Raw genomic sequence first — 20,469 nt, 5'->3', positions numbered from 1 at the left:
AAAGTATAATTATGATATTACATAAAACAGCTTGGTGACAATTAGTAATGAACAGGAAAATAACAGATGGTGTGTGTGTGTGTGTGTGTGTGTGTGTGTGTGTGTGTGTGTGCGTGTGCGTGAAAGTGATCTATAAATAGAACAACACGTCATTTAGAGCGTTCCTGGCTCTCGAAGATATGGGGAAGTGTCACTAAAAAAGAAACAAATGACATGTTTTTGTAAATCACACCCATAAAAAACTATTTTACATAACACACATCATGACCTTCATGAGCATTAAAAGATGTCGCGTGTTGTATTTTTAGACCTCATTATATGCAGGGATGTAAATGTATCAGGGGTCAAAACATGGGGGAAAACTTCTTCATCAAAGAGCCTTTTTCTTGTGTGTTATAAAACTCTTACACAGCATCTTTGTGTGAGGGAAGCTGCTGCCCGGCTGTCACAACAGCAGCATATAAATTGCAGCAGATTCCTGTTTCTTTGTTCCTGACGCAGCTGAATAGGCCAAAGTTAGAGGAAACATAAAAGGATTCCAATGTGGTGACACGCAGCAGGTGTGGGACTACGTTAAGACACAAAAACTAAATCATGCAGTATGTAACTGTACAGGGTTTCAAGTCAGCATTTATGATTTAAATGATTCACGTTAAGTTAAATGTGCAGAGTGATGTGGTTTCATGATTGTTTTAACTGGTAAAAATCTTCGTAGGAAGGTCATTCGCTGAGTTTTTAAGCATGTAGATATATTTAGCACAGATTCATTCATTCATTTATTTTCCATAACCGCTTATCTTGTTGGGGGTCGCGGGGGGGGGGGGGGGGCGGGAGCCTATCCCAGCTGACACTGGGTGAGAGGCAGGGTTCACCCTGGACAGGTCACCAGACTATCACAGGGCTGACACATAGAGACAGACAACCATTCACACTCACATTCACACCTACGGACAATTTAGAGTCACCAGTTAACCTGCATGTCTTTGGACTGTGGGAGGAAGCTGGAGTACCTGGAGAAAACCCACGCTGACACGGGGAGAACATGCAAACTCCGCACAGAAGGGGCTGCCCCACCCTGGGTTTCAACCAGGAGCCCTCTTGTTGTAAGGTGACAGTGCTACCACTACACAGATATATTGCAACAAAAACATGTAGAGGGGACAAGTCACTTCAGGCCTAATAAATTAACTCGTGTCAGCTGCAGTGTGACAACCTAGGTTCTGCCATCTTAGGTGCTGCAGAGTAAACAGTCAGAGCCTGCTGGGAAAGTTGTTCTTCCTTGAATACCTCAAACACTTTCACTGCCTCGTTTGTTGCATCATACCACATGATGATAAGGAACGTCTGTGCAAAGTAAACACTGGCAATTGTTGCCTTTAGTTTTAGTTTTATTTCTAATCACTCCGTTGCAGATGAACCAAAGTGTTTATTTTCACAGGGACACTGACCTTCATGGCCTGGTAGAACTGGTCAGGTGAGGTGAGGATGTGGATGTGGGTGCCTGGCACCCGGAAGGCGGGTACATGCTCCGCCATCCATCGGAAGTGTGTGCAGAGGCCGTCTGTGCCCTGAGCTCCGGCTGACCCTGTGGGCCTGGAGACGCATCGGGGGGCTGGGTCAGCTTCAGCCAGGAGGGGGGCCAGCAGCAGCACAGACGACCTGGAGGGAAACATCATTTTGATGATTCAGACAAAAACTTTCAGTTTTCACTCGTTGCTTCACAGGAGAGCATTTTTAGTACTTAACAAGAAACTGGAATTAGTTGTAGAACTGGATCTGAAGCATTTTGTGTGATCAAATATTTTTTGTGTTTTTAGGCACAAACACATGATCAGACAAGATTATGAAGGGCACCTATGATATCAATCTATGCCCTGATCTGCTCATTTTAGCTGTTACATATTCCAAGTTTGCTATTTTATGAAAGGCCAGAAACCAGTATGGCTGAAAAGAGCGACTCGGAGTGAATAACATATGTAAAATTGCCTTTTCTTACAGCAACAACCTACAACAACCTACACTGATTAAAGGTAAAGGACGACGTGTCATTTAGAAGACAGAGGGATGGATTTGGATCACAGCTCAACACAGTCAAATCTGACAAAGACCCATTAACAAATTTCCAAAAAGTAGCCATAAGATGACGGACCCAAAACACATGTAACAATGTCCCCGGAGCATTAACAGAACGAGGCAAGGCAGCTTTAATTTTACAGCACAACTCATTCACAAGGGCAATTCAAAGTGCTTTACAGAGCAATGACATGCAAAGATAAAAAGATGATTTAAAATAATTTAAAATGGAGTTTAAAAATATGTTTGCAGTAGTTACAGGGTGGAGTAGGCAGAGTAAAAGAGGGATGTTTTTAGCTTTGATTTAAAAGCAGTCAGAGTCGGGGAGGTTATTCAAGGTATGTGCTGCATGATAACAAAACACTGCTTCACCATGTTTTGTTCACTTGGGGCGGTATGTAGGCCGGCCCCAGATGTCCTCAGGGTCCTAGAAGGTTCATATCAGAGAATATATTTGGGCGCTGAGACACAGAGTGATTTATACACAAGCAGCAAGATTTTGAAATCAATTCACTGAGTGACAGGTAGTCAGCGTGAGGATTTTAGAACTGGACTAATGTGTTCATATTTCCTTGATCTTGTCAGAACCCAAGCAGCAACGTTTTGAATAAGCTGCTGAACAGCTTGTTTTGAAAGTCCTACAAACAGACTGTTGCAGTAATCTAATCTACTGGAAATAAAGACGTGGGTGAGCCTTTCAAGGTCTTGCTTTGGTAGCAGGCAGATGATGTTACGGATTTGATGTGGCTGTGGAGATTTAAATCTGAGTCCAGGGGCTGTATTCACAGAGCTTCCTAGTGCGAAGAGTCGCCCATAGTGACGAAATTCTAAGAAAATTCTTAAAATTGTGTTTTCTTAGAAATTCCCCTTAAAGATAAGACTACCAATCCCAATTCTCTTCCCTTAACCTTGCCCCTTAGTTTCAAGTGCACTCACGAGATAGATTCCCCTCAATGATGAAAGGGTAGCATTGAGGGGTAGGGAATTTACCTACAAATTGGGACATCACTTCATGCAACTGAGCGTAACAGATGTGTTCACCAAAGTCACGCGTATCTTAGATGTAGGCTTCTTACACGGAGTACTCTGTAGATATTCATGTTGGCTCCACCGTGAATTAGCGATTTTCAAGCATTCATATTCTAACAACGCTTGCAGACAAATAACACATTGCAACATATTTTGGAATGTTTGCATGCTTATTTGTGACAATAGCAGTTAAATTGTGCAATGGTTTTCTCATGGAGGCTGCCATCTTCCTGGAAAACTCGCCTGGCTGGATAGTTTCGCAATTCGGAAATTCAACCGTCCCCCTCAGTTGAGATGGATTCGTAAGTGTGCATTGCACGGCCCTTCAAATTAAGTGGGGATTTTAAGGGCTGAAAAGCACTTCCCTAAAGTTTGGGATACCCTAGCCCTTTGGGGGAATGTGCAAAAACAAGGGCTTGGGCCAATTTTGAGGGGGAAGTGTGAGTATTGGGACAGACCCGATAAAAGTCATTCACAGAGCATCTTGCACCTTTAAAAGAGCTCCTAAGGTTAAAATCTGTTAGGAGCAGGGAGGAGGACTTAGGTTCAAAATATTTTTTATTACAATTTTTCAATGTAGCGTGTGAAATAGAGTATGGTGAATGTACTAGGAAAGGTAGTATCAGCACTCTTGCATGAACAGAGCCTGGGTTTGTTGAAGGTGGCAGTGCTGTTTGGGCTGAGAAAGCCATGTGTAAGTAAGGTAAAGGAGGTTGTTGGGTTGGTGCTGGGAGCAGTGAGACCTGGCATTAGGGGAGTGTCTCTGGGATGCCAGAGATCACTGTCTAGCCTCCTGGAGGTGTCGTGGGACCAACTAGACGAAACACTGGTGAAAGGAGGTTCCCACCCGATGACCCCAAAGACATGCTAGTTATCACTGCTCACTGGTTTGTATAGTTAAGCCTTGCCAAAATAGCTTATCATAGGGCTTAGGAGGTTATTCACTGAGTGCTGATCCTTTCTCTAGAGCACAAACTTCTTGTGTTTATTTGAAAAACAAAATCTATTCTATCTCTTAAAATAATGCATCGTACCTAGCTACGTGGTCACCACACCTCCTCACTAAGATAAACGTTTCTGTCCCTTCCTTGCTCAGAGTTGCTTCGAGAACTTTCCTAAATCACCCTAAGCTAGGACTCCTTACTAAAAAGTTTTTAGGCCTCTCTGAGAGTGTTCTCAGAATGTCTGTGAATACGACCCCTGGATAACACCTAGGTTGCTTGCTTGACCCTTAGTTATAAGAGAGAGAGGGATTCAAGGTTCTTGAACATGACAATGAGTTCACTGTACTCCAATGGCCTCCACAGTCACCAGATCTCAGTCCAATAGAGCACCTTTGGGATGTGGTGGAACGGGAGATTCACATCATGGATGTGCAGCCGACAAATGTGCAGCAACTGTGTGATGTCATCATGTCAATATGGACAAAAATCTCTGAGGAATGTTTCCAGCACCTTGTTGAATCAATGACACCAAGAATTAAGGCAAAAGGGGTCCAACCCAGTACTAGCAAGGTGTACCTAATAAAGTGGTCGGTGAGAGTATTGTCATTGTGAAAATATTCTTACAAATATGGTGATTTTAGCTACACCGCGTTCCAAATTATTATGCAAATTGTATTTAAGTGTCATAAAGATTAAATTTTTTGTTTTTCAATTAAACTCATGGATGGTATTGTGTCTCAGGGCTCTTTGGATCACTGAAATCTATCTCAGACACCTGTGATAATTAGTTGGCCAGGTGAGCCCAATTAAAGGAAAAACTACTGAAGAAGGATGTTCCACATTATTAAGCAGACCACCATTTTCAAGCAATATGGGAAAGAAAAAGGATCTCTCTGCTGCTGAAAAGTGTGAAATAGTTGAATGCCTTGGACAAGGTATGAAAACCTTAGATATTTTACGAAAACTTAAGCGTGATCATCGTACTATTAAAAGATTTGTGGCTGATTCAGAGCACACACGGGTTTGTGCAGATAAAGGCACAATGAGGAAGGTTTCTGCCAGACAAATACACCAGATTAAGAGAGCAGCTACTAAAATGCCATTACAAAGCAGCAAACAGGTATTTGAAGCTGCTGGTGCCTCTGGAGTCCCACGAACATCAAGGTGTAGGATCCTCCAGAGGCTTGCAGTTATGCATAAACCTTCTATTCGGCCACCCCTAACCAATGCTCACAAGCAGAAACGGCTGCAGTGGGCCCAGAAATACATGAAGACTAATTTTCAAACAGTCTTGTTCACTGATGAGTGCCGTGCAACCCTGGATGGTCCAGATGGATGGAGTAGTGGATGGTTGGTGGATGGCCACCATGTCCCAACAAGGCTGCGAAGTCAGCAAGGAGGTGGCGGAGTCATGTTTTGGGCCGGAATCATGGGGAGAGAGCTGGTCGGCCCCTTTAGGGTCCCTGAAGGTGTGAAAATGACCTCTGCAAAGTATGTGGAGTTTCTGAGTGACCACTTTCTTCCATGGTACAAAAAGAAGAACCGTGCTTTCCGAAACAAAATCATCTTCATGCACGACAATGCACCATCTCATGCTGCAAGGAATACCTCTGCATCATTGGCTGCTATGGGCATAAAAAGAGAGAAACTCATGGTGTGGCCCCCATCCTCCCCTGACCTCAACCCTATTGAGAACCTTTGGAGCATCCTCAAGCAAAAGATCTATGAGGGTGGGAGGCAGTTCACATCCAAACAGCAGCTCTGGGAGGCTATTCTGACATCCTGCAAAGAAATTCAAGCAGAAACTCTCCAAAAACTCACAAGTTCAATGGATGCAAGAATTGTGAAGCTGCTATCACATAAGGGGTCCTATGTTAAAATGTAACTTGACCTGTTAAGATGTTTTTGATGGAAATAGCTTTTGATTTCAGTAAATATGACCTCCTAATGCTGCAAATTCAACAAATGACTATTTTCAGTTCTTTACAACCTGGAAAATGTCTTGAAACTCTGTTGTGCATAATAATTTGGAACAGTGCATTTTAAGTTTTTTATTTTTGAAAAAAATACTGTTTTCATTGGGAGGTTTGTTCAATAACATTTGAATTAAACCTCAACAGTTGATGACTTGAAAATTATGCTGACTGTCATTTGCATCGACTATTTAGGAAAATCAGAGAAAAATATCATTTGCATAATAATTTGGAACACAGTGTATTAATGCAACCCCAGTCCAGAAGGTTATTTCATAATCTTTGTCCAGCCTTTGTCACTGATTACCTGCTTTTTATTGTTCCTCCACTTCTGCCCTTGGAGTTAAGATACTTAACTAGCAAAAACAAAGTCAGGACAAATAAGAAGGTGTGAGAGAGTGTGCCAATTTTTCCCTTCTAGAGAACGTATCAAAACAAACAGAGTTGCTCTCCCCCAAACACATGCTTTTGACTATTTTCTGTATTAATGTTTTCCCCTTTATTTCTGCATAGAAAACCAGCTCAACGTGTGGGTTGACTGAAGCATTTTCAGACTAATGCACTCATGGGAAAACAGCTGACCTCGTCAGTGGAAAATGAGGCACATTTCTATGGAAGTGTCTTGCCTGAGGACGAGACCACGTCAGATAAAATGGGTCAGTTGTGCCACATATCAAGGGAAAACAATAGTTTCCTGGGTATCGCCTTTTGTGCTGTCGCCAGCAGACTCTCAAGTGTCAGACGTCAGAGCTTCCCACCAGCTCTAATACTGACCTCTGAGGCTGCATAATGATTGTCCACCAGTGGGAAACATTTTGTTTTTCTGGTTAACTTTGGAGGATATGTTGTCAAACATACAGTATAACATGACAGAGAAGCTCTGCAACCAGAGGTGACAGTTTTAGTTTAAGACAGTTGTTCCCAACTGGTGGGTCGTGGTCCAAAAGTGGGTCGCAGGTCCATTCTGAATGGACCCCAAGTGACTTGTGAATGTGTCAAGTCTGTTAAAAAACACACTTTATTTTAGAATACTGTGAATTTCCAGCACAGAGCTTTTATTCTTAAGTGCTGTTTCCTGCTGTAGAGTGAGTAGCTAACAGCTACTTGACAGAGTCAGCAAACTAGCTTGATGACATAACCAAACGCAAGTATGACGCTGAATATATTAAACTGTGTCGACCTTGTACTTATGACTAAGGAGAAATCTGGACCCTGTGGCTGGACCAGTTTGGAACCACTGGTTTAAGAAGTATTTCACTGCTGGAAAGATGCTGTTTCCATAAAACTGGCCTATCTATGCAGTAGAGAGACACCACTGCTTTTGAATTTAGTGCTTCATGTCCAGAGCAAACAGAAAAGGGGCTGTGATATTCGCTTTTGCTCAAGAGGTAGAAAACATACAGCTAACAAAATGCACTGCGCCGCACCGGAGCAATCCACCTTATTCCTAGCCCCCATGCGACATTGAGTGAATTATGGGCACATCTTCCAGTGTTGAACCGAAACCAGCGATTTCCAACAAACTGTACTCTATGCTTCTTTCCAAGAGCAATTGGGAAATAAAACGTGGAACACAACACCTGTTATAGCTCAAACAAGATTATATGATTATACCTCTCCCATCACTGACAGCCATCTCAAAGCATTGTTTTTTTTCCTTTTCAACCGAGCACGCTAGCAATTAGCTTGCCTTGCTCCGTTAAAATATTGTTAACTTTCACATGGCCCAAGCTAGCTTAAGGTCGACATCTGCTCCTTCTAAAGATGATGCAAGCACTGAGCTTGTCTGCAGCAGAGAGCTGACTGGGAAAAGTTTCCTGTCGCTGTTGTGTTTTCTGTGTGTACAAACTATTTTCGTTTAACTTTTTGGGTGGTTCTTACAACAGAGGACACAAAGTTAACCGCACCTGTTACCTCCTTCCAGGCCTTTGATTTACCTGTCCCTGTCACATTACCAATAACAGAAGAAAATAAAATGTATTTCTCAACCCCACTTCACCTAAAACAACTTCATTCTCTTCATTCATCGAAAAAGGTTTTCTTTCCCTCTCTTTCTCTTTCTTTGTTTGCTTATGTCCGCAGGTCGACAAGTTGCACCTGTCCACAGTAATTATCCCCTCCATATATGGTGGTCACTGGCTATTTACTGTCAATTAATGAATGATGAACATACAATCAATGAACAAACTCGCATACCTAAGATCAAAACCGAGTTTTCCGTGACATTCATTACCTGGAGTAGGTTTTTAGTATAGCGTTTTTTCACGTGCAAATCTACTCGCTGAATTACAAACATTTCACGAACGAGACCCCGTGTGTCTGTGGTGGTGGGCATCCGAAAATGCCGAAGTACAATATGTTGTTTGAGCAACAGCCCAGAGCCAGAAAAAGTCTGACAGATTTGGAGAAACACGAGATCTGGTCATTGGTACGATGGAGGGAAGTTTACCACAGTTCAATTACACATACTACCCATATTGTTACGATACAAAGCTGGTTGAAAGATCAGCAAAGAATTCAAACTAGGTAAAACTAAGTGTCAAACTAGGGCTGCGACTGACGATTTTTTATTTTCTTAATTGTTTTGCCAATGATACGTCAGAAAATAGTGGAAGTGTCTATGCCCCAGATGTCTTGTTTAAACCCCAAAATATTCAGTTTACTGACATCAATTTAAACAAAGAAATTGGTATTTTTGCTGAAAAAATAAAATAAAAATTGAAACAAATATTTTTCTGCGAATCCACTAATCAATTAAGTGTTGCATTCAATCTGTGAGGACACAGATCAGACTTTCTGGGTCTAGATTTTCTCTCTCGGTGTCCTAAAATTCACCCCAACACCACATCCCTTTTGTCTCCACCATACAATCTCACAATCTGGTCTGACAACGTAGCCACATTAAAGAAAGACAGGGTGGAGTGTGAACCTCAGACATGACTGTGACCCTCGGAGGCTGATTGTCAAAAATCTACTAAATTCCTTCATATCCATTACGACCAGAACACACACTCATGCACTCACACACGCTGTTTACGTTTTGGTTTGGATTTAACCCACAAAAAACGTCTAGGAAAGAAAAGTCACGTCAAAACAAAAGGACTTCTTTCCAAAGTTTCTTTGCTGAGTTGGAACTTCTGCAGCAAACACAGATGAGGGGATTTCCCTGTTTTTTGGGATTTGAGTCCTATCATAAACACGCATATCACTCACAGAGCCATGAAACCAGTGTAGCATGAAAGAGAAATCCCTCCTTCCTAAACAGCTTATGCTCAATTATCTTTCCGTCTGTTTTAGAGCGGTGCAAATTACAAACGTTATCTACAAGCAGTTCATCTGGCTTATGTAATGTGACGGACAGGCCCAGCTGACCTCGAAGACCGTACAATTTTCTGTAAGCAATAAAAAGATAAGAAGAGTTTGACAGGAGATAAGAAACACTTTGAAATGAAGCTGTTCCAGCCACGAATACAAAATCAACTATTACTATTACTCAGTGAAACTAAAGTAAAATAAAACCTTTGAAGGTGGAGTGCTTAACACTCTGTGTGCAAATATAAAAGTTATTTTAGCAGTGAAGCGCACATCAATTGAACTGAGATGAAGTTAACTCCCTTAGATTTAATAAGGTTAGAGGCTAAGTTAATAAAGCAAGACTGTAGCTACTAACTGCAATGAAGAGAGGAGCTGTTTACTCTGGTGTGTGACTGCGCCACATCCTCCAGATTTAAAGCATGTGATGGGAAAAAAATGCTGTCTGACTGTCTTCCTCATGATTCCTCATAATTCAAAATTTCCCCGACTGGGAACTTTGCATCCTTAATAGATTTACTTCCTCATTTGTCTCAATTAGTAAACTGGTAGAGCTGGTCTCTGTTGCTTTTATAGTTCTTAGAATGTAGACAATTTAATATTAGTACGATCATATTGTGGTCATACTGTGGTAAAAGAACCTGTGTTATAATAAGACAAGCATGCACACTACATGAGCATCAATCTGCCCCTATAATGGCCTCATCTCTTCTGGGAAGTCTTTCCACAAGATGGTGGAGCCTGGATCTGTTCCCCTTCAGCCACAAGAGCATTTGTGGGGGCGACAACTGATGCTGGGCGATAAGGCCTGGCTCAAAGAGAGCACTTTTCCATACACATGTGCTGGCTTGGTTTGACCCAGTTTGACTCAGCGCATCAGCTCAGCACGGCAGGGATTTCTATCTCAATTAGGAATGTCAGGTTTGGTTAATTTTGCTTTGGATTGCCTGACACCCAGTAAATGGTAACTGGCCGGTTCTTTTTAAAGAAAAAAAATGCAAAAATTACGTGAAAAACAAAATAAAACAAGAGGCCTTTCCTTTTTGTCTGGCACCCCAATGACTCAGTGAGCTTTAGCACTGCATTTTTAAGTACTATCTCTTGTGTGTAGTGTATCTGCTTATTTGCTATCAATCTGGCTAGCAGAGTTCACATGTGGAAACACAGTGCCGGCACCCCCCCTCCAAGCTCCACTGGTTAGCTAACTAGCCACTCTGCACTGTGCACCACCCAGGTTGGGTGGGTGCTAAGTAGCTAGCGGTGCTGCTAATTCGCGATTATCACTGGAAACTCTGTCCATGCAGCATGACGAAGTTGCTATAGAAATATGGCAGCTACCCTCCAGTCTCCTGGCAGGTCTTCCCTTCAGCACTGTTCACTATGTTAGCACCACTAGCCGTGCTGACAGTGCTAACAGAGCTAACAGATATGCTAAAGGGGGTTTGCAGCTCAAAACTGGGCCGCTTACTAACCGAGGCGACCTGCAAGGAGACCGGAGGGTGGCCACCACGTTTCTATAGCAACCCTGTTGGATCGTGACAGTGTTACTTGTGGTAATCACCATAGGAGTGGCACCGCTAGCTGACTCCCACCTGACCCAGGTGGTGCACAGTGCATAAACTGAAGAGTAGCAAAATTAACCCCTTGTTCGACATGCGTAACTAGTAAAGCAAATTCTTGACAGCTGAACCATTGACATTCGTATTCTCAATACAAACAGGGCAACCCACTTGAAGGTGTGTCTGAGGGCTCATCTATGCTCAATGCTAGGTAAGTAGATGTAGACAGATGGAGACCTCTGTCCCTGCATTAATTTTGTCCGTATTTGTGCACGTTTTCCGAAAGCTTACGGATACGGATGAAACGGAGCAGAACCACCGGAGATGGTGGAGGCAGTGTAGCGTAGATCAAGCGAGATACGACTCTAGGAGACAACAAAGAAATTTAAATAATGGCGAAATCAATACTATTGTGAAAAGAATTCTTCGTCCACATGTTGGGATGTACATAATAGCCGCACAGGCCGCTGCCGTCTACGTTAAGGCCCTGACTTTGTACCCAGACTGTTGTCACAGAGTTGGAAGCGCTCATAAAGTCACAGAAATTCATATTTGGTTTTTGGGTTTTTGCACTCAGTATCAAGAAATGGTCCTGCAGGTGCCGTTTAAAGTAAGATATTGTTAGCTGTGCAGTGGACTGCGAAGAAGCCTACCCCAGCTGACACTGGGTGAGAGCCACGGGGCACACCCTGGACAGGTCACCAGACTATCACAGGGCTGACACATAGAACTACAGAGCTACATGGAAACGAGGTGTTACTCTTTATAGGTATACGTATGAACAGTGTACGCGAACAGCCTGCGAAGTGTGCACAGCTACATCCTGCAAAACCTCGCCAGTGTGGGTGAAGCAAAAAGTTTTAAAGGCGTCCCATCTGTTATCTGCTGGCAACACTGGAAGCCCTGACTGGCCGCTGCCCCCAGAGGCTAAATCATCGCCAGACCATCAACTATACTTGTTGACACAATTATTAAAGTCACACACATTTTCTGTTTGCCTCATGGTTTTTATAACTCATGCAGACACCAGGGTTAAACACTGGAGGAAATGATGCAGGACGATTACAGTAAGAGATAAAGAGATAAAGATAAGAGAGCTATGTAGATGACAGATTCTTATTTCAGGCTCCGACCTGTCTCCACGCCCTAACTCAAGTGTCCTTTTCAGAAACAGAGAGACAACTCAGGAAGCTGCACTTAACTTATAATTTCCCCCTACAGTGTCTAAGATTGTAACAAGATGTCTTGCAGGGGACATGTCAAAGTAGGAAAAGCACAGGTGTGAATAATAAAATTAATGACGGCTGAATTCCATTTAGCTGCTTTAGTGCTGTAACACGCTGGCTTACTGGGAATCTAACAAAAGCCATCGTTAAAAGTTACAGCTGTGCTTCTTCTGCTGTGACTGATTTGACTTTGACACGTTGAAATCTAGGCTGAAGACCCACACATTTTCTAAGGCCTTCAACTGTCTTTCAGGTTTCTATTTTTATCTTTCACATTTTATTTTCAGATCACACTATTCTGTGCTTTCTTTTCTTTTCGTTTAATTATTTTACTTGTTTATTTGTGCATGTTTTTGGCACATTTTGCCGTTACCATGTTATGTTCTATTATTTATTTTATTTACCTGCACACCACTTTGGTCAACTCTGGTTGTTTTAAAACGTGCTTTATAAAAAGTTTGATATGATCTGAATCATTTTTTTCATCCACTAGATACATTTTGCTGCAAAAAGTGAGATGAACAGACTGAAAACTTTATCTTATTAGATAAAACACATCTTGACAAAGTTTTCATTTGGGAACATAATTTACAGTTGAAAAAAATGGTAATAAATAGCTATTTATTTTATCGCAGTACCCTGCATGTCACAGCACATTTAAGATCGCAATAGTATTGTATCATGACTTAAGTATCGTGATAATATCGTATCGTGGATCTTCTGGTACAGAAGCGTATTGCTGCCACATCAGGAAAAAAATACTGGATCAGTATTACGTCATAACGTATAAAGCTCATTGTTCTAACTAGAAGGTTTTCACGTTATAACAATATATTTTCATGTTAAAACATGATAACATATTGTAAGAACATGAAAAGTTTCACGTTATAACAATATAGTTTCATGTAATAACGTGATAATTTGTATTGTAAGAACATAAAAAGTTTCACGTTATAACAATATCGTTTCATGTTATAACGTGATAATTTGTATTGTAAGAACATAAAAAGTTTCACGTTATAACATATAATGTAAGAACATCAAAAGTTTCACGTTATAACAATATAGTTTCATGTTATAACATGATAATTTGTATTGTAAGAACATAAAAAGTTTCATGTTATAACATATAACGTAAGAACATCAAAAGTTTCACGTTATAACGTATATTGCAAGAACATCAAAAGTTTCACGTTATAACGTATATTGTAAGAACATCAAAAGTTTCACATTTTAACAATATAGTTTCATGTAATAACGTGACAATTTATATTGTAATAACATAAAAAATTTCACATTATATAGTCTCATGTTATAACGTGATAATTTATATTGTAAGAACATCAAAAGTTTCACATTATAACGTATATTGTAAGAATGTGAAAAGTTTCACATTATAACAATATCATTTCATGTTATAACGTGATAATTTATACTGTAATAACATGAAAAGTTTCACTTTATAACATATATTGTAAGAATGTTAAAAGTTTCACATTATAACGCGAAACTTTCACGTTTTTACAATATGAGTTATCACGTTATAACGTGATAATTTATACTGTAATAACATGAAAAGTTTCACGTTATAACGTATATTGTAAGCACGTGAAAAATTTCATGTTAAATGCGAAACTTTTCCTGTTTTTACAACATTAAAAACGGGAAGTTATCATGTTATAACGTCAAAATATGTTGTTAGGTGAAAAACTTCTTGTTAGAACAATAAACTTTTCACATTATAATGTAATACTGATCCATTATTTTTTTTCCTGTTGTGGCAGCAATATGCTTCCGTACTCTGGTAATCCCCAGTGCTGATAAATACTGATTGAAATTTCCTTGACCATGGAAATAACATGTTGGATGTCTTTTTTTAGGTGGTGTTCACCTTTAAGGATGTTACTATGCGTTAAACCAGCTTCACAGGACAAAAAAACCCTCCAGATTTGTGCCAAATAATGACTATGATAATGTGGATAACTTGATTACCCACGCACGAAGCAGGGGAACCTGATTTGAAAAGGCCCAGGTGAGCTGCTCTAGCTAGCTGGTTTAGCCGCAGGTGTATTATGCTAATAAGTGACATCACCTGTGTGATCCCTGACAGGAAGGAGGACTCTGTCAGACAGGTTTCATCTTCATCTCGTCTCCATGTTACGTAAGAATCACTGAGGAGAACACCATGTACAAACCCCCTGTTAGGGAAAGCTGTCCCTGAAGGTGAACGTTAGCTTCTGTTTGGGGCTGCGTTTCCGGTTGGAAATGAGCTAAAACTGACCTTAAAGTCTCCTGAACACTCGCAAATGTCACCCCAAAAACCTACAAGATGGCAGCTAAAGATTTAAAATCAGAAACACCACACTAAAGCAGCACGAGTCCGATAATTGACGCATTAGCAGTGTCAACATTAGCAAAGCATCTCCATGACAGAGAGCGTCACTGAGAACTACGACACAGAAAAACGGGTGTTTCGTGTTCGTGTCTGCGTGTGTCCTCGTGAGCCGTGTCTCTTACCCCCCTCTTCTGTCCCGTGCACGGAAGAGCCGGTCAGATATTCGGGTGAGGACCCCGGCGATGGCCGGTGAGTACACGGAGTGCACCAGCCTCCTCCAGGACATGGGGGCAGCCATTGCTGCGGCGGAGGGACTTTGAATAAACTTTATTGACGCGACACCTGCGTTCACTGACACGCTGTGTTTACTGTGGGCTGTGGGAGCAACTCATCGCGCTGAGTATCACTTTATCTATCTTTTTTTGTTTTGTTTTGTTTTTTTTACCTGCGACAATAAATAAATAACAAATCAGATTAAAACAATAACAAGTTGTTTATATCTGCTCATGTATTTTGGTTTAAGCGCCTTTAAATGACCTCTAGTGGCCAACCTGCACACTACATTTTAAATGTTATATTAGTCTAATTCACCCTAAAATCATATTCTCATGGCCTCCAAATGCATTTCTGCTCGATCTTTGTCCTCCTTGATATGTTACCTGTCATCAAAGGTGTGACCTCAGGCTTTCACCTCTTGCTGTCAGTCACGTGGTGCAGAGTGTGTAGTGTATACAGGTATTTGTTCCAGGAATTCAGTCCTCCTGGCAGCACCACAGGACTTTAAAACATGCTCCACCCAGTCATTCCACTGTATTAGCAGACTAGTGATGGCTGTCATTAGCATGGGGTGAGTGTTAATTAGTAGTATACATGTTGTGATCTGTAGTTTTATTGATGCACACACAGAGAGAATACAAGCAGCATTGTTTGTTATCTTTGTTTACGTCCTCTTTGATAGTGTCAGAATGTTTTTGTGTCTGTGAAATAATTAAACTACCCAACAGTATATTTAATAACCTCCACCCAATAATTATAACTGCTTCATAATAGCTCACCTGACCAGATATAACATTAAAATACAGCTTACACAGTGTTCCAGTAATTGTGGCCTACTGCCAAATACTATCCTGCATAATGAGTACTTTTATTTTTTTGCTGATAATACATTCATACTTGTTATTAAGTAAGGCTTTGAATGCAGCCTTGTAGCAGAGTATTTCAGGTCAGAAGCGTAGCCAGTTGTTGCTCAAGAGCACTTTCAGTAAGTCGGTTGCTTCCTGACACGACGTGAGGGCCTGAGGGAGTTTATCTTTAAACATTAGCCAGCCTGTAGTGGCTCCATTGTTAATCATCTGTCATAGTGTGAAGAAAGAGAATAAAAGGGTTTTACTTCTGAAGTCTGATGTTAAGGTAAGGCTTTATTTATCGATCCTCAGTGGGGGGAATAACTTATATGTTGAAGCAGCACAAGAGACTAAAGGAAAGTGATTAACTGCTTAGATAGAATAAATAAAATGATTTATTTAAGAATGTGACGTTCAAAGGTAGATTATTACAACATGTAGATTATTGATCAAATGTTGGCAGTGGAGTTACATTCATTTTAAAAAACATGATGCATTGTTATAGTTTAAACTTTAAATTACATTAAATAGCTGCTTACACAAATTTAATAATATACATGTATAGTAATACAACACTCATAAAGCCTAATTTGTGCTTTTACTTTTGACACAAATGTGCATTTTAAGTGCAAATGTTGCATTCAAAATTATACTTGATATCGCTAAGAGTATTTTTACATTGTGGTATTGCTCATTTTACTTAAATAGAGGATGAAGATAATAAGATGTATTGCTGAGTAAATATTTGCAGTGCCAGAAAGCAACATTTACTCTGGTACCATGCTGAAGTACAATTTTGAGGTACTTGTGTTTTAATTTTATTTCCATTTATACTACCTATGCTCCTCCACTTCATGTCAGGGCTGAAATATTCAACATGTTGATTCATTCAACATGCAAAACACATGATCACCATCATAGATTAAACATCCCAACAGTATATAAAAGTATAAAAATTACTGCAGATTATTAAATAAATGATGACATTATGATTTTATTTTAAATTAAAGTAGGTTGTCATTAACCATTTTTTTTTATGATCTTATTTATTTTTAATATTAATAATTTTATTTAAAATAAATAAAGCTATTGAGAAACATTTTCCCGCCAAGACTTTTCTGAGAAGTTCATTTTTTTTTATCATTTTATTTTAAATGGAAGTAGGTTGTCATTAACAATTTATTATCTTTTATTATTTTATTTATTATTATTATTATTGTTGATATTATTATTAATAACAATAAAATTATTAATAATATTTTATTAAAAATAAAGATACTGAGAAAGATTTTTGGCAGTACATAAAAGTATGTTGTCATTTAAGATTTGTTATTATATTCTTATTATTATATTTATAATAACAATAATAATAATAATAATTTGGAATATATATATATTAATTTAAAAAATAGTGCATTTTAGTGACATTACTTTTGTACTTACGCAGGAGTCTGAATGCAGGATTCATACATTCATAAGTATTGTTTTAATGTTTTGCTCAAAAATATTCCACTCTTGAATATCTGTGTAATGAACATGTGCAGAACAATAAGCACAGTGCTTTATATAACAGTTTGATGATAGAGTAGTTTGTCATTATATACATTGTATGGAGTTATTCCTGTTGCATATTATTCAGACGTCTGAAATCTGCTGTATTCACATAATAAAGTCACATTATAATACGTGTGTATTGTTCCATGTGTGGAGCCTTTAACGTGTTCACCTTGTGCAGAAGGGAACCCACCAGTACCAGGAAACAGCCCGGCAAAGGTCACGCTTATTATTTATTGGCAATCTGCCAAGAGGGAGCGCGCGCACGAGTGTCTGTGCTGCCCGTGCGTGTGCGTGCGCGTGCGCGTGTTTACTGGTTTACTGGAAGAACCTCTGAACGGAGGAGGCGGAGCCTTACGAACATCGGCTTTACTCACTGGAAGTGGAAACAACCTCCAGTAACCTTCCTCCACACACGGACACGATCTGGCCGGCTGATATCGCCGCCGCCGCATTCCTCCGCTCAGGACAGAAACACACACACACACACACACACACACACACTCTTTGGATACTTCCTTTGGATTTTAATGCCTGACTTAATCCTTCGTTTAGCACTACTCTCGGGTAGTTTGCATATATTTTCCTTTGGCGACGAGCGGCTGCGGTGCTGGGCTGAACATATCCGCAAGGTAAGTTAAAAACAGTGTGGAGAGACGCGTCTGTGTGCATCATGGAGCAGACTACATGACTGGGAAGATGGAGGTTATAATGCAGAGCAGCTGTTGTGAGCAGCTCTTGGTGCAGTGCAGCCGAGGGGGGATGAAGTGTGTTTTCGGGGGGCTGTTTCGCAATATTGTGAATAGTGGACCGACTTTTATAGCAGCGGCTCTGAACCGTTATGGCGCCTCCTGCTCCGGTCCTCTGTCCCGCACTGAAGCCGTCTTTAATTCCCAGAGCAGAGCAGAGCAGACGGGACACCTTTTTAGTTTCAGTGAAACCGGAGAATGGGGCCTCTGTGGCGCGACCGAGCAGGGAATAAGGACTTCTTTAGTGAAAGAGGGGGAGAGAGAGAAAAAAGAAAAGAAAAAAAAAAGCGCGCCGGACTCTTTCACAGTGACCCCGTTTCTGAAATCCCTTGTTGCGGTACGCCCGATCGAAGACAATTGAAAGCAATCAGGATCTGGTTGCTGTCTGGCTGCACGGTGCAGCAGCAGCAGCAGCAGCAGGCTCAGCGCGAGTAAGCGAGGATTCATTTAAACTAAATATAACCTGCTGGCTGCCCGGTGCTGCTTCATGCATCTGTCACAGTCGCCATAACTGCATTTTCTGGGGGTAAACCGAGAACTCGTTTATTTACGTCCGTGCTCATGAATGAGTGAGTCTCAGAGGAGGCTGTAGGCTGGATGTGTGCATCGGTCTATATATAGATGGATAATCTGTGCTCCCTCTCCCCCAGCTGTGTTTAGGTGCTCTCTCCCAGCCCCTCTCTGGATGCATCAGACTCCTCTCCCCCGGGGCCCTGGACCCGGTGTGTGACCCCGCCGCCATCACCCCATTCCCCCTCTCTTTCCTCCCCCTCCGCCCTAAACTCCTTCCCACCTGTCCACCTCGGCGCTCCAGTTGTGGGCCCCCTGCCTCTCGACCGACAGGCAGAGGCAGGGGGCCATGGCGCCATGGTAGCCTTCAGCGGACGCAACACCCTCGCCATGAGCAGCGTGACCCCTCCGGAGAGCAGGGTTCAGGGGTCCAGCTTCACCCCACATCACTACAAGCCCTTCAGCTCGCATGCACACTACCAGCAGGTCAGTCGCAGATGAGTCTGTAGAGACATATTGATGTGGTATTGATGTCACGCAGCACGTTGTCATGGTCATTTTTTTCTGTTTCAGGTGATGCATGCATTGCGTAAGCTACAGGAGAGTGGGTTTTACTGGGGGGCCGTTGGCGGCCGGGAGGCCAGCTCCCTGCTGCGCTCAGAGCCGCCCGGCACCTTCCTGATCCGCGACTCCTCGGACCACCACCACTTCTTCACCCTCTCTGTCCAGACGGCTCGAGGAACCAAGAACCTGCGCATCCACAGCGAGGGAGGCGGCTTCTTCCTACAGCCGGACCCCCAAAACACCCAAGAGCTGCCGCAGTTTGACTGCGTGCTTAAACTCATAGCGCACTACATGGGGAAAGGGCCGGATACTGGAAGGAGCAGAGAGGGGGCGTGTGGGGGGAATTCGAGAGAGGCAGAAAAGAAGGGGTGTAGTGTGTATCTGATTCACACCGGCGGGGAGAGGATTCCCTTGGAGCTGCGCCGGCCCCTCTTAAGTTCTCTCTCGTCCCTGCAGCACATGTGCAGGAGGACCCTGAACAACCTGGGGGGGTCGGAGCGAGCAGAGCAGCTCCCGCACACACTAAGAGACTTCCTGGAGGAGTACGACGCTCCTATATGACTGACAGGAACCGCAGAGGTTCCACTACATGGACCAGGTGCCTGGAGGACGGCGCAGACCAGTTCTGTGAATATGCGTGCCGCCAGATACTGGCCAGTTAGACGCCAGTGTGAGGTCAGTGTTTCATTGAGATCCAGATCTGCTTCACAGACGGGCACCATCGACCTAGAGTCTCCCGCTGACCCGGGGGTCTGGGATGAGGAGTGTGATTTAGGTAACCAACGATTACCTCGTCCGTCCTGCCTTGCAAAAACTGACCACTAATGTGAGTGGCAAACAAAGCCAGAGGTCAGAGGTCAATGTTTCCTATGACTGACTCAGACGCAGAGCAGAGCCTCGTAGAAGATTAACCCGATCGGTCGATATTAACAACGACGGCGACGACGTGATCAATACACCACCAGTGATCCCTTTAATGTGCTCAAGAAGAAAACCTCTCCTCTCCTCGCCTCCATCAGCCTGACATTTACAACTCTTTGGATCAGCGGACAGAAAGAAAGACGACAAAGAGCAGGAGGGTTCAGAGGGGGTGAACGAAGGAGGAGTTACAGAAAAAAGGCAAAGTCCAAACGAGGGGCCCAAAGCAGCGAACATACACCATTTGTTTGTCTGAATGTGTGTGTGTGTGTTTGTGTGTTGTGGTGGTGCACACATTTCCATCGCTGCTTCCCGCAAGTGTTGCCTCACAGGGGGGGAGAGGGGCGGTCATGCACGCTCACTCCACACACACACACACACACACACACACACAGATGCAGGTACAGGCCAGCACGTAGGTTTTCGTGGGAACAAGAGAGAGGAGAAAAAAGGCATTACAAAGCATCTTCTCCTGTTTGTTTCTTGATTCTCCTCCATTACCCCGCTCCCTGAAACCCTTTTGAGTTGACAGTGACAGAAAACAGACTGCTGTTGCCGAGACAAAAGCTTGTTACCGAGACAAAAGCCTTGGCACGGCA

At 42.1% G+C, this 20,469-nt stretch overlaps 2 protein-coding genes and 1 long non-coding RNA gene across 5 annotated transcripts in view; 1 reads left to right on the top strand and 2 right to left on the bottom strand.

The window, feature by feature from the left end:
* The window catches only part of LOC125881106 (CDP-diacylglycerol--glycerol-3-phosphate 3-phosphatidyltransferase, mitochondrial), a 41,794-nt gene extending 27,013 nt beyond the window's left edge, over window positions 1-14,781 (bottom strand). For both annotated transcript variants that reach the window (XM_049564104.1, XM_049564105.1), the window contains exons 1-2: window positions 14,634-14,781; window positions 1,449-1,659 (exon numbers count right to left, since the gene is read on the bottom strand). In XM_049564104.1, coding sequence (XP_049420061.1) covers window positions 1,449-1,659; window positions 14,634-14,749 — 327 coding nt within the window. In that variant the 5' untranslated portion in view covers window positions 14,750-14,781. The remainder of the gene's footprint in view (window positions 1-1,448; window positions 1,660-14,633) is intronic.
* Window positions 1-20,469, bottom strand: part of LOC125881175 (uncharacterized) — a 261,696-nt gene that overhangs the window by 185,687 nt on the left and 55,540 nt on the right. The gene's annotated exons all lie outside the window — the stretch shown is intronic.
* The window catches only part of LOC125881157 (suppressor of cytokine signaling 3-like), a 5,777-nt gene continuing 1,093 nt past the window's right edge, over window positions 15,786-20,469 (top strand). The window contains exons 1-3 of one of the 2 annotated variants that reach the window (XM_049564185.1): window positions 15,786-15,861; window positions 18,529-18,874; window positions 18,962-20,469. The exon at window positions 18,962-20,469 is cut by the window's right edge and continues 1,093 nt beyond it. In XM_049564185.1, the coding sequence (XP_049420142.1) occupies window positions 18,746-18,874; window positions 18,962-19,513 (681 nt within the window). In that variant the 5' untranslated portion in view covers window positions 15,786-15,861; window positions 18,529-18,745 and the 3' untranslated portion in view covers window positions 19,514-20,469. Of the gene's footprint in view, window positions 15,862-17,170; window positions 17,762-18,528; window positions 18,875-18,961 lie in introns of those variants that run through there. The other variant, XM_049564184.1, reaches the window with a different exon arrangement.

This window comes from Epinephelus fuscoguttatus, linkage group LG20 (genome assembly GCF_011397635.1).
Source record: "Epinephelus fuscoguttatus linkage group LG20, E.fuscoguttatus.final_Chr_v1".
NCBI lineage: Eukaryota > Metazoa > Chordata > Actinopteri > Perciformes > Serranidae > Epinephelus > Epinephelus fuscoguttatus.
This window is presented reverse-complemented; position numbering and strand designations above follow the sequence as displayed.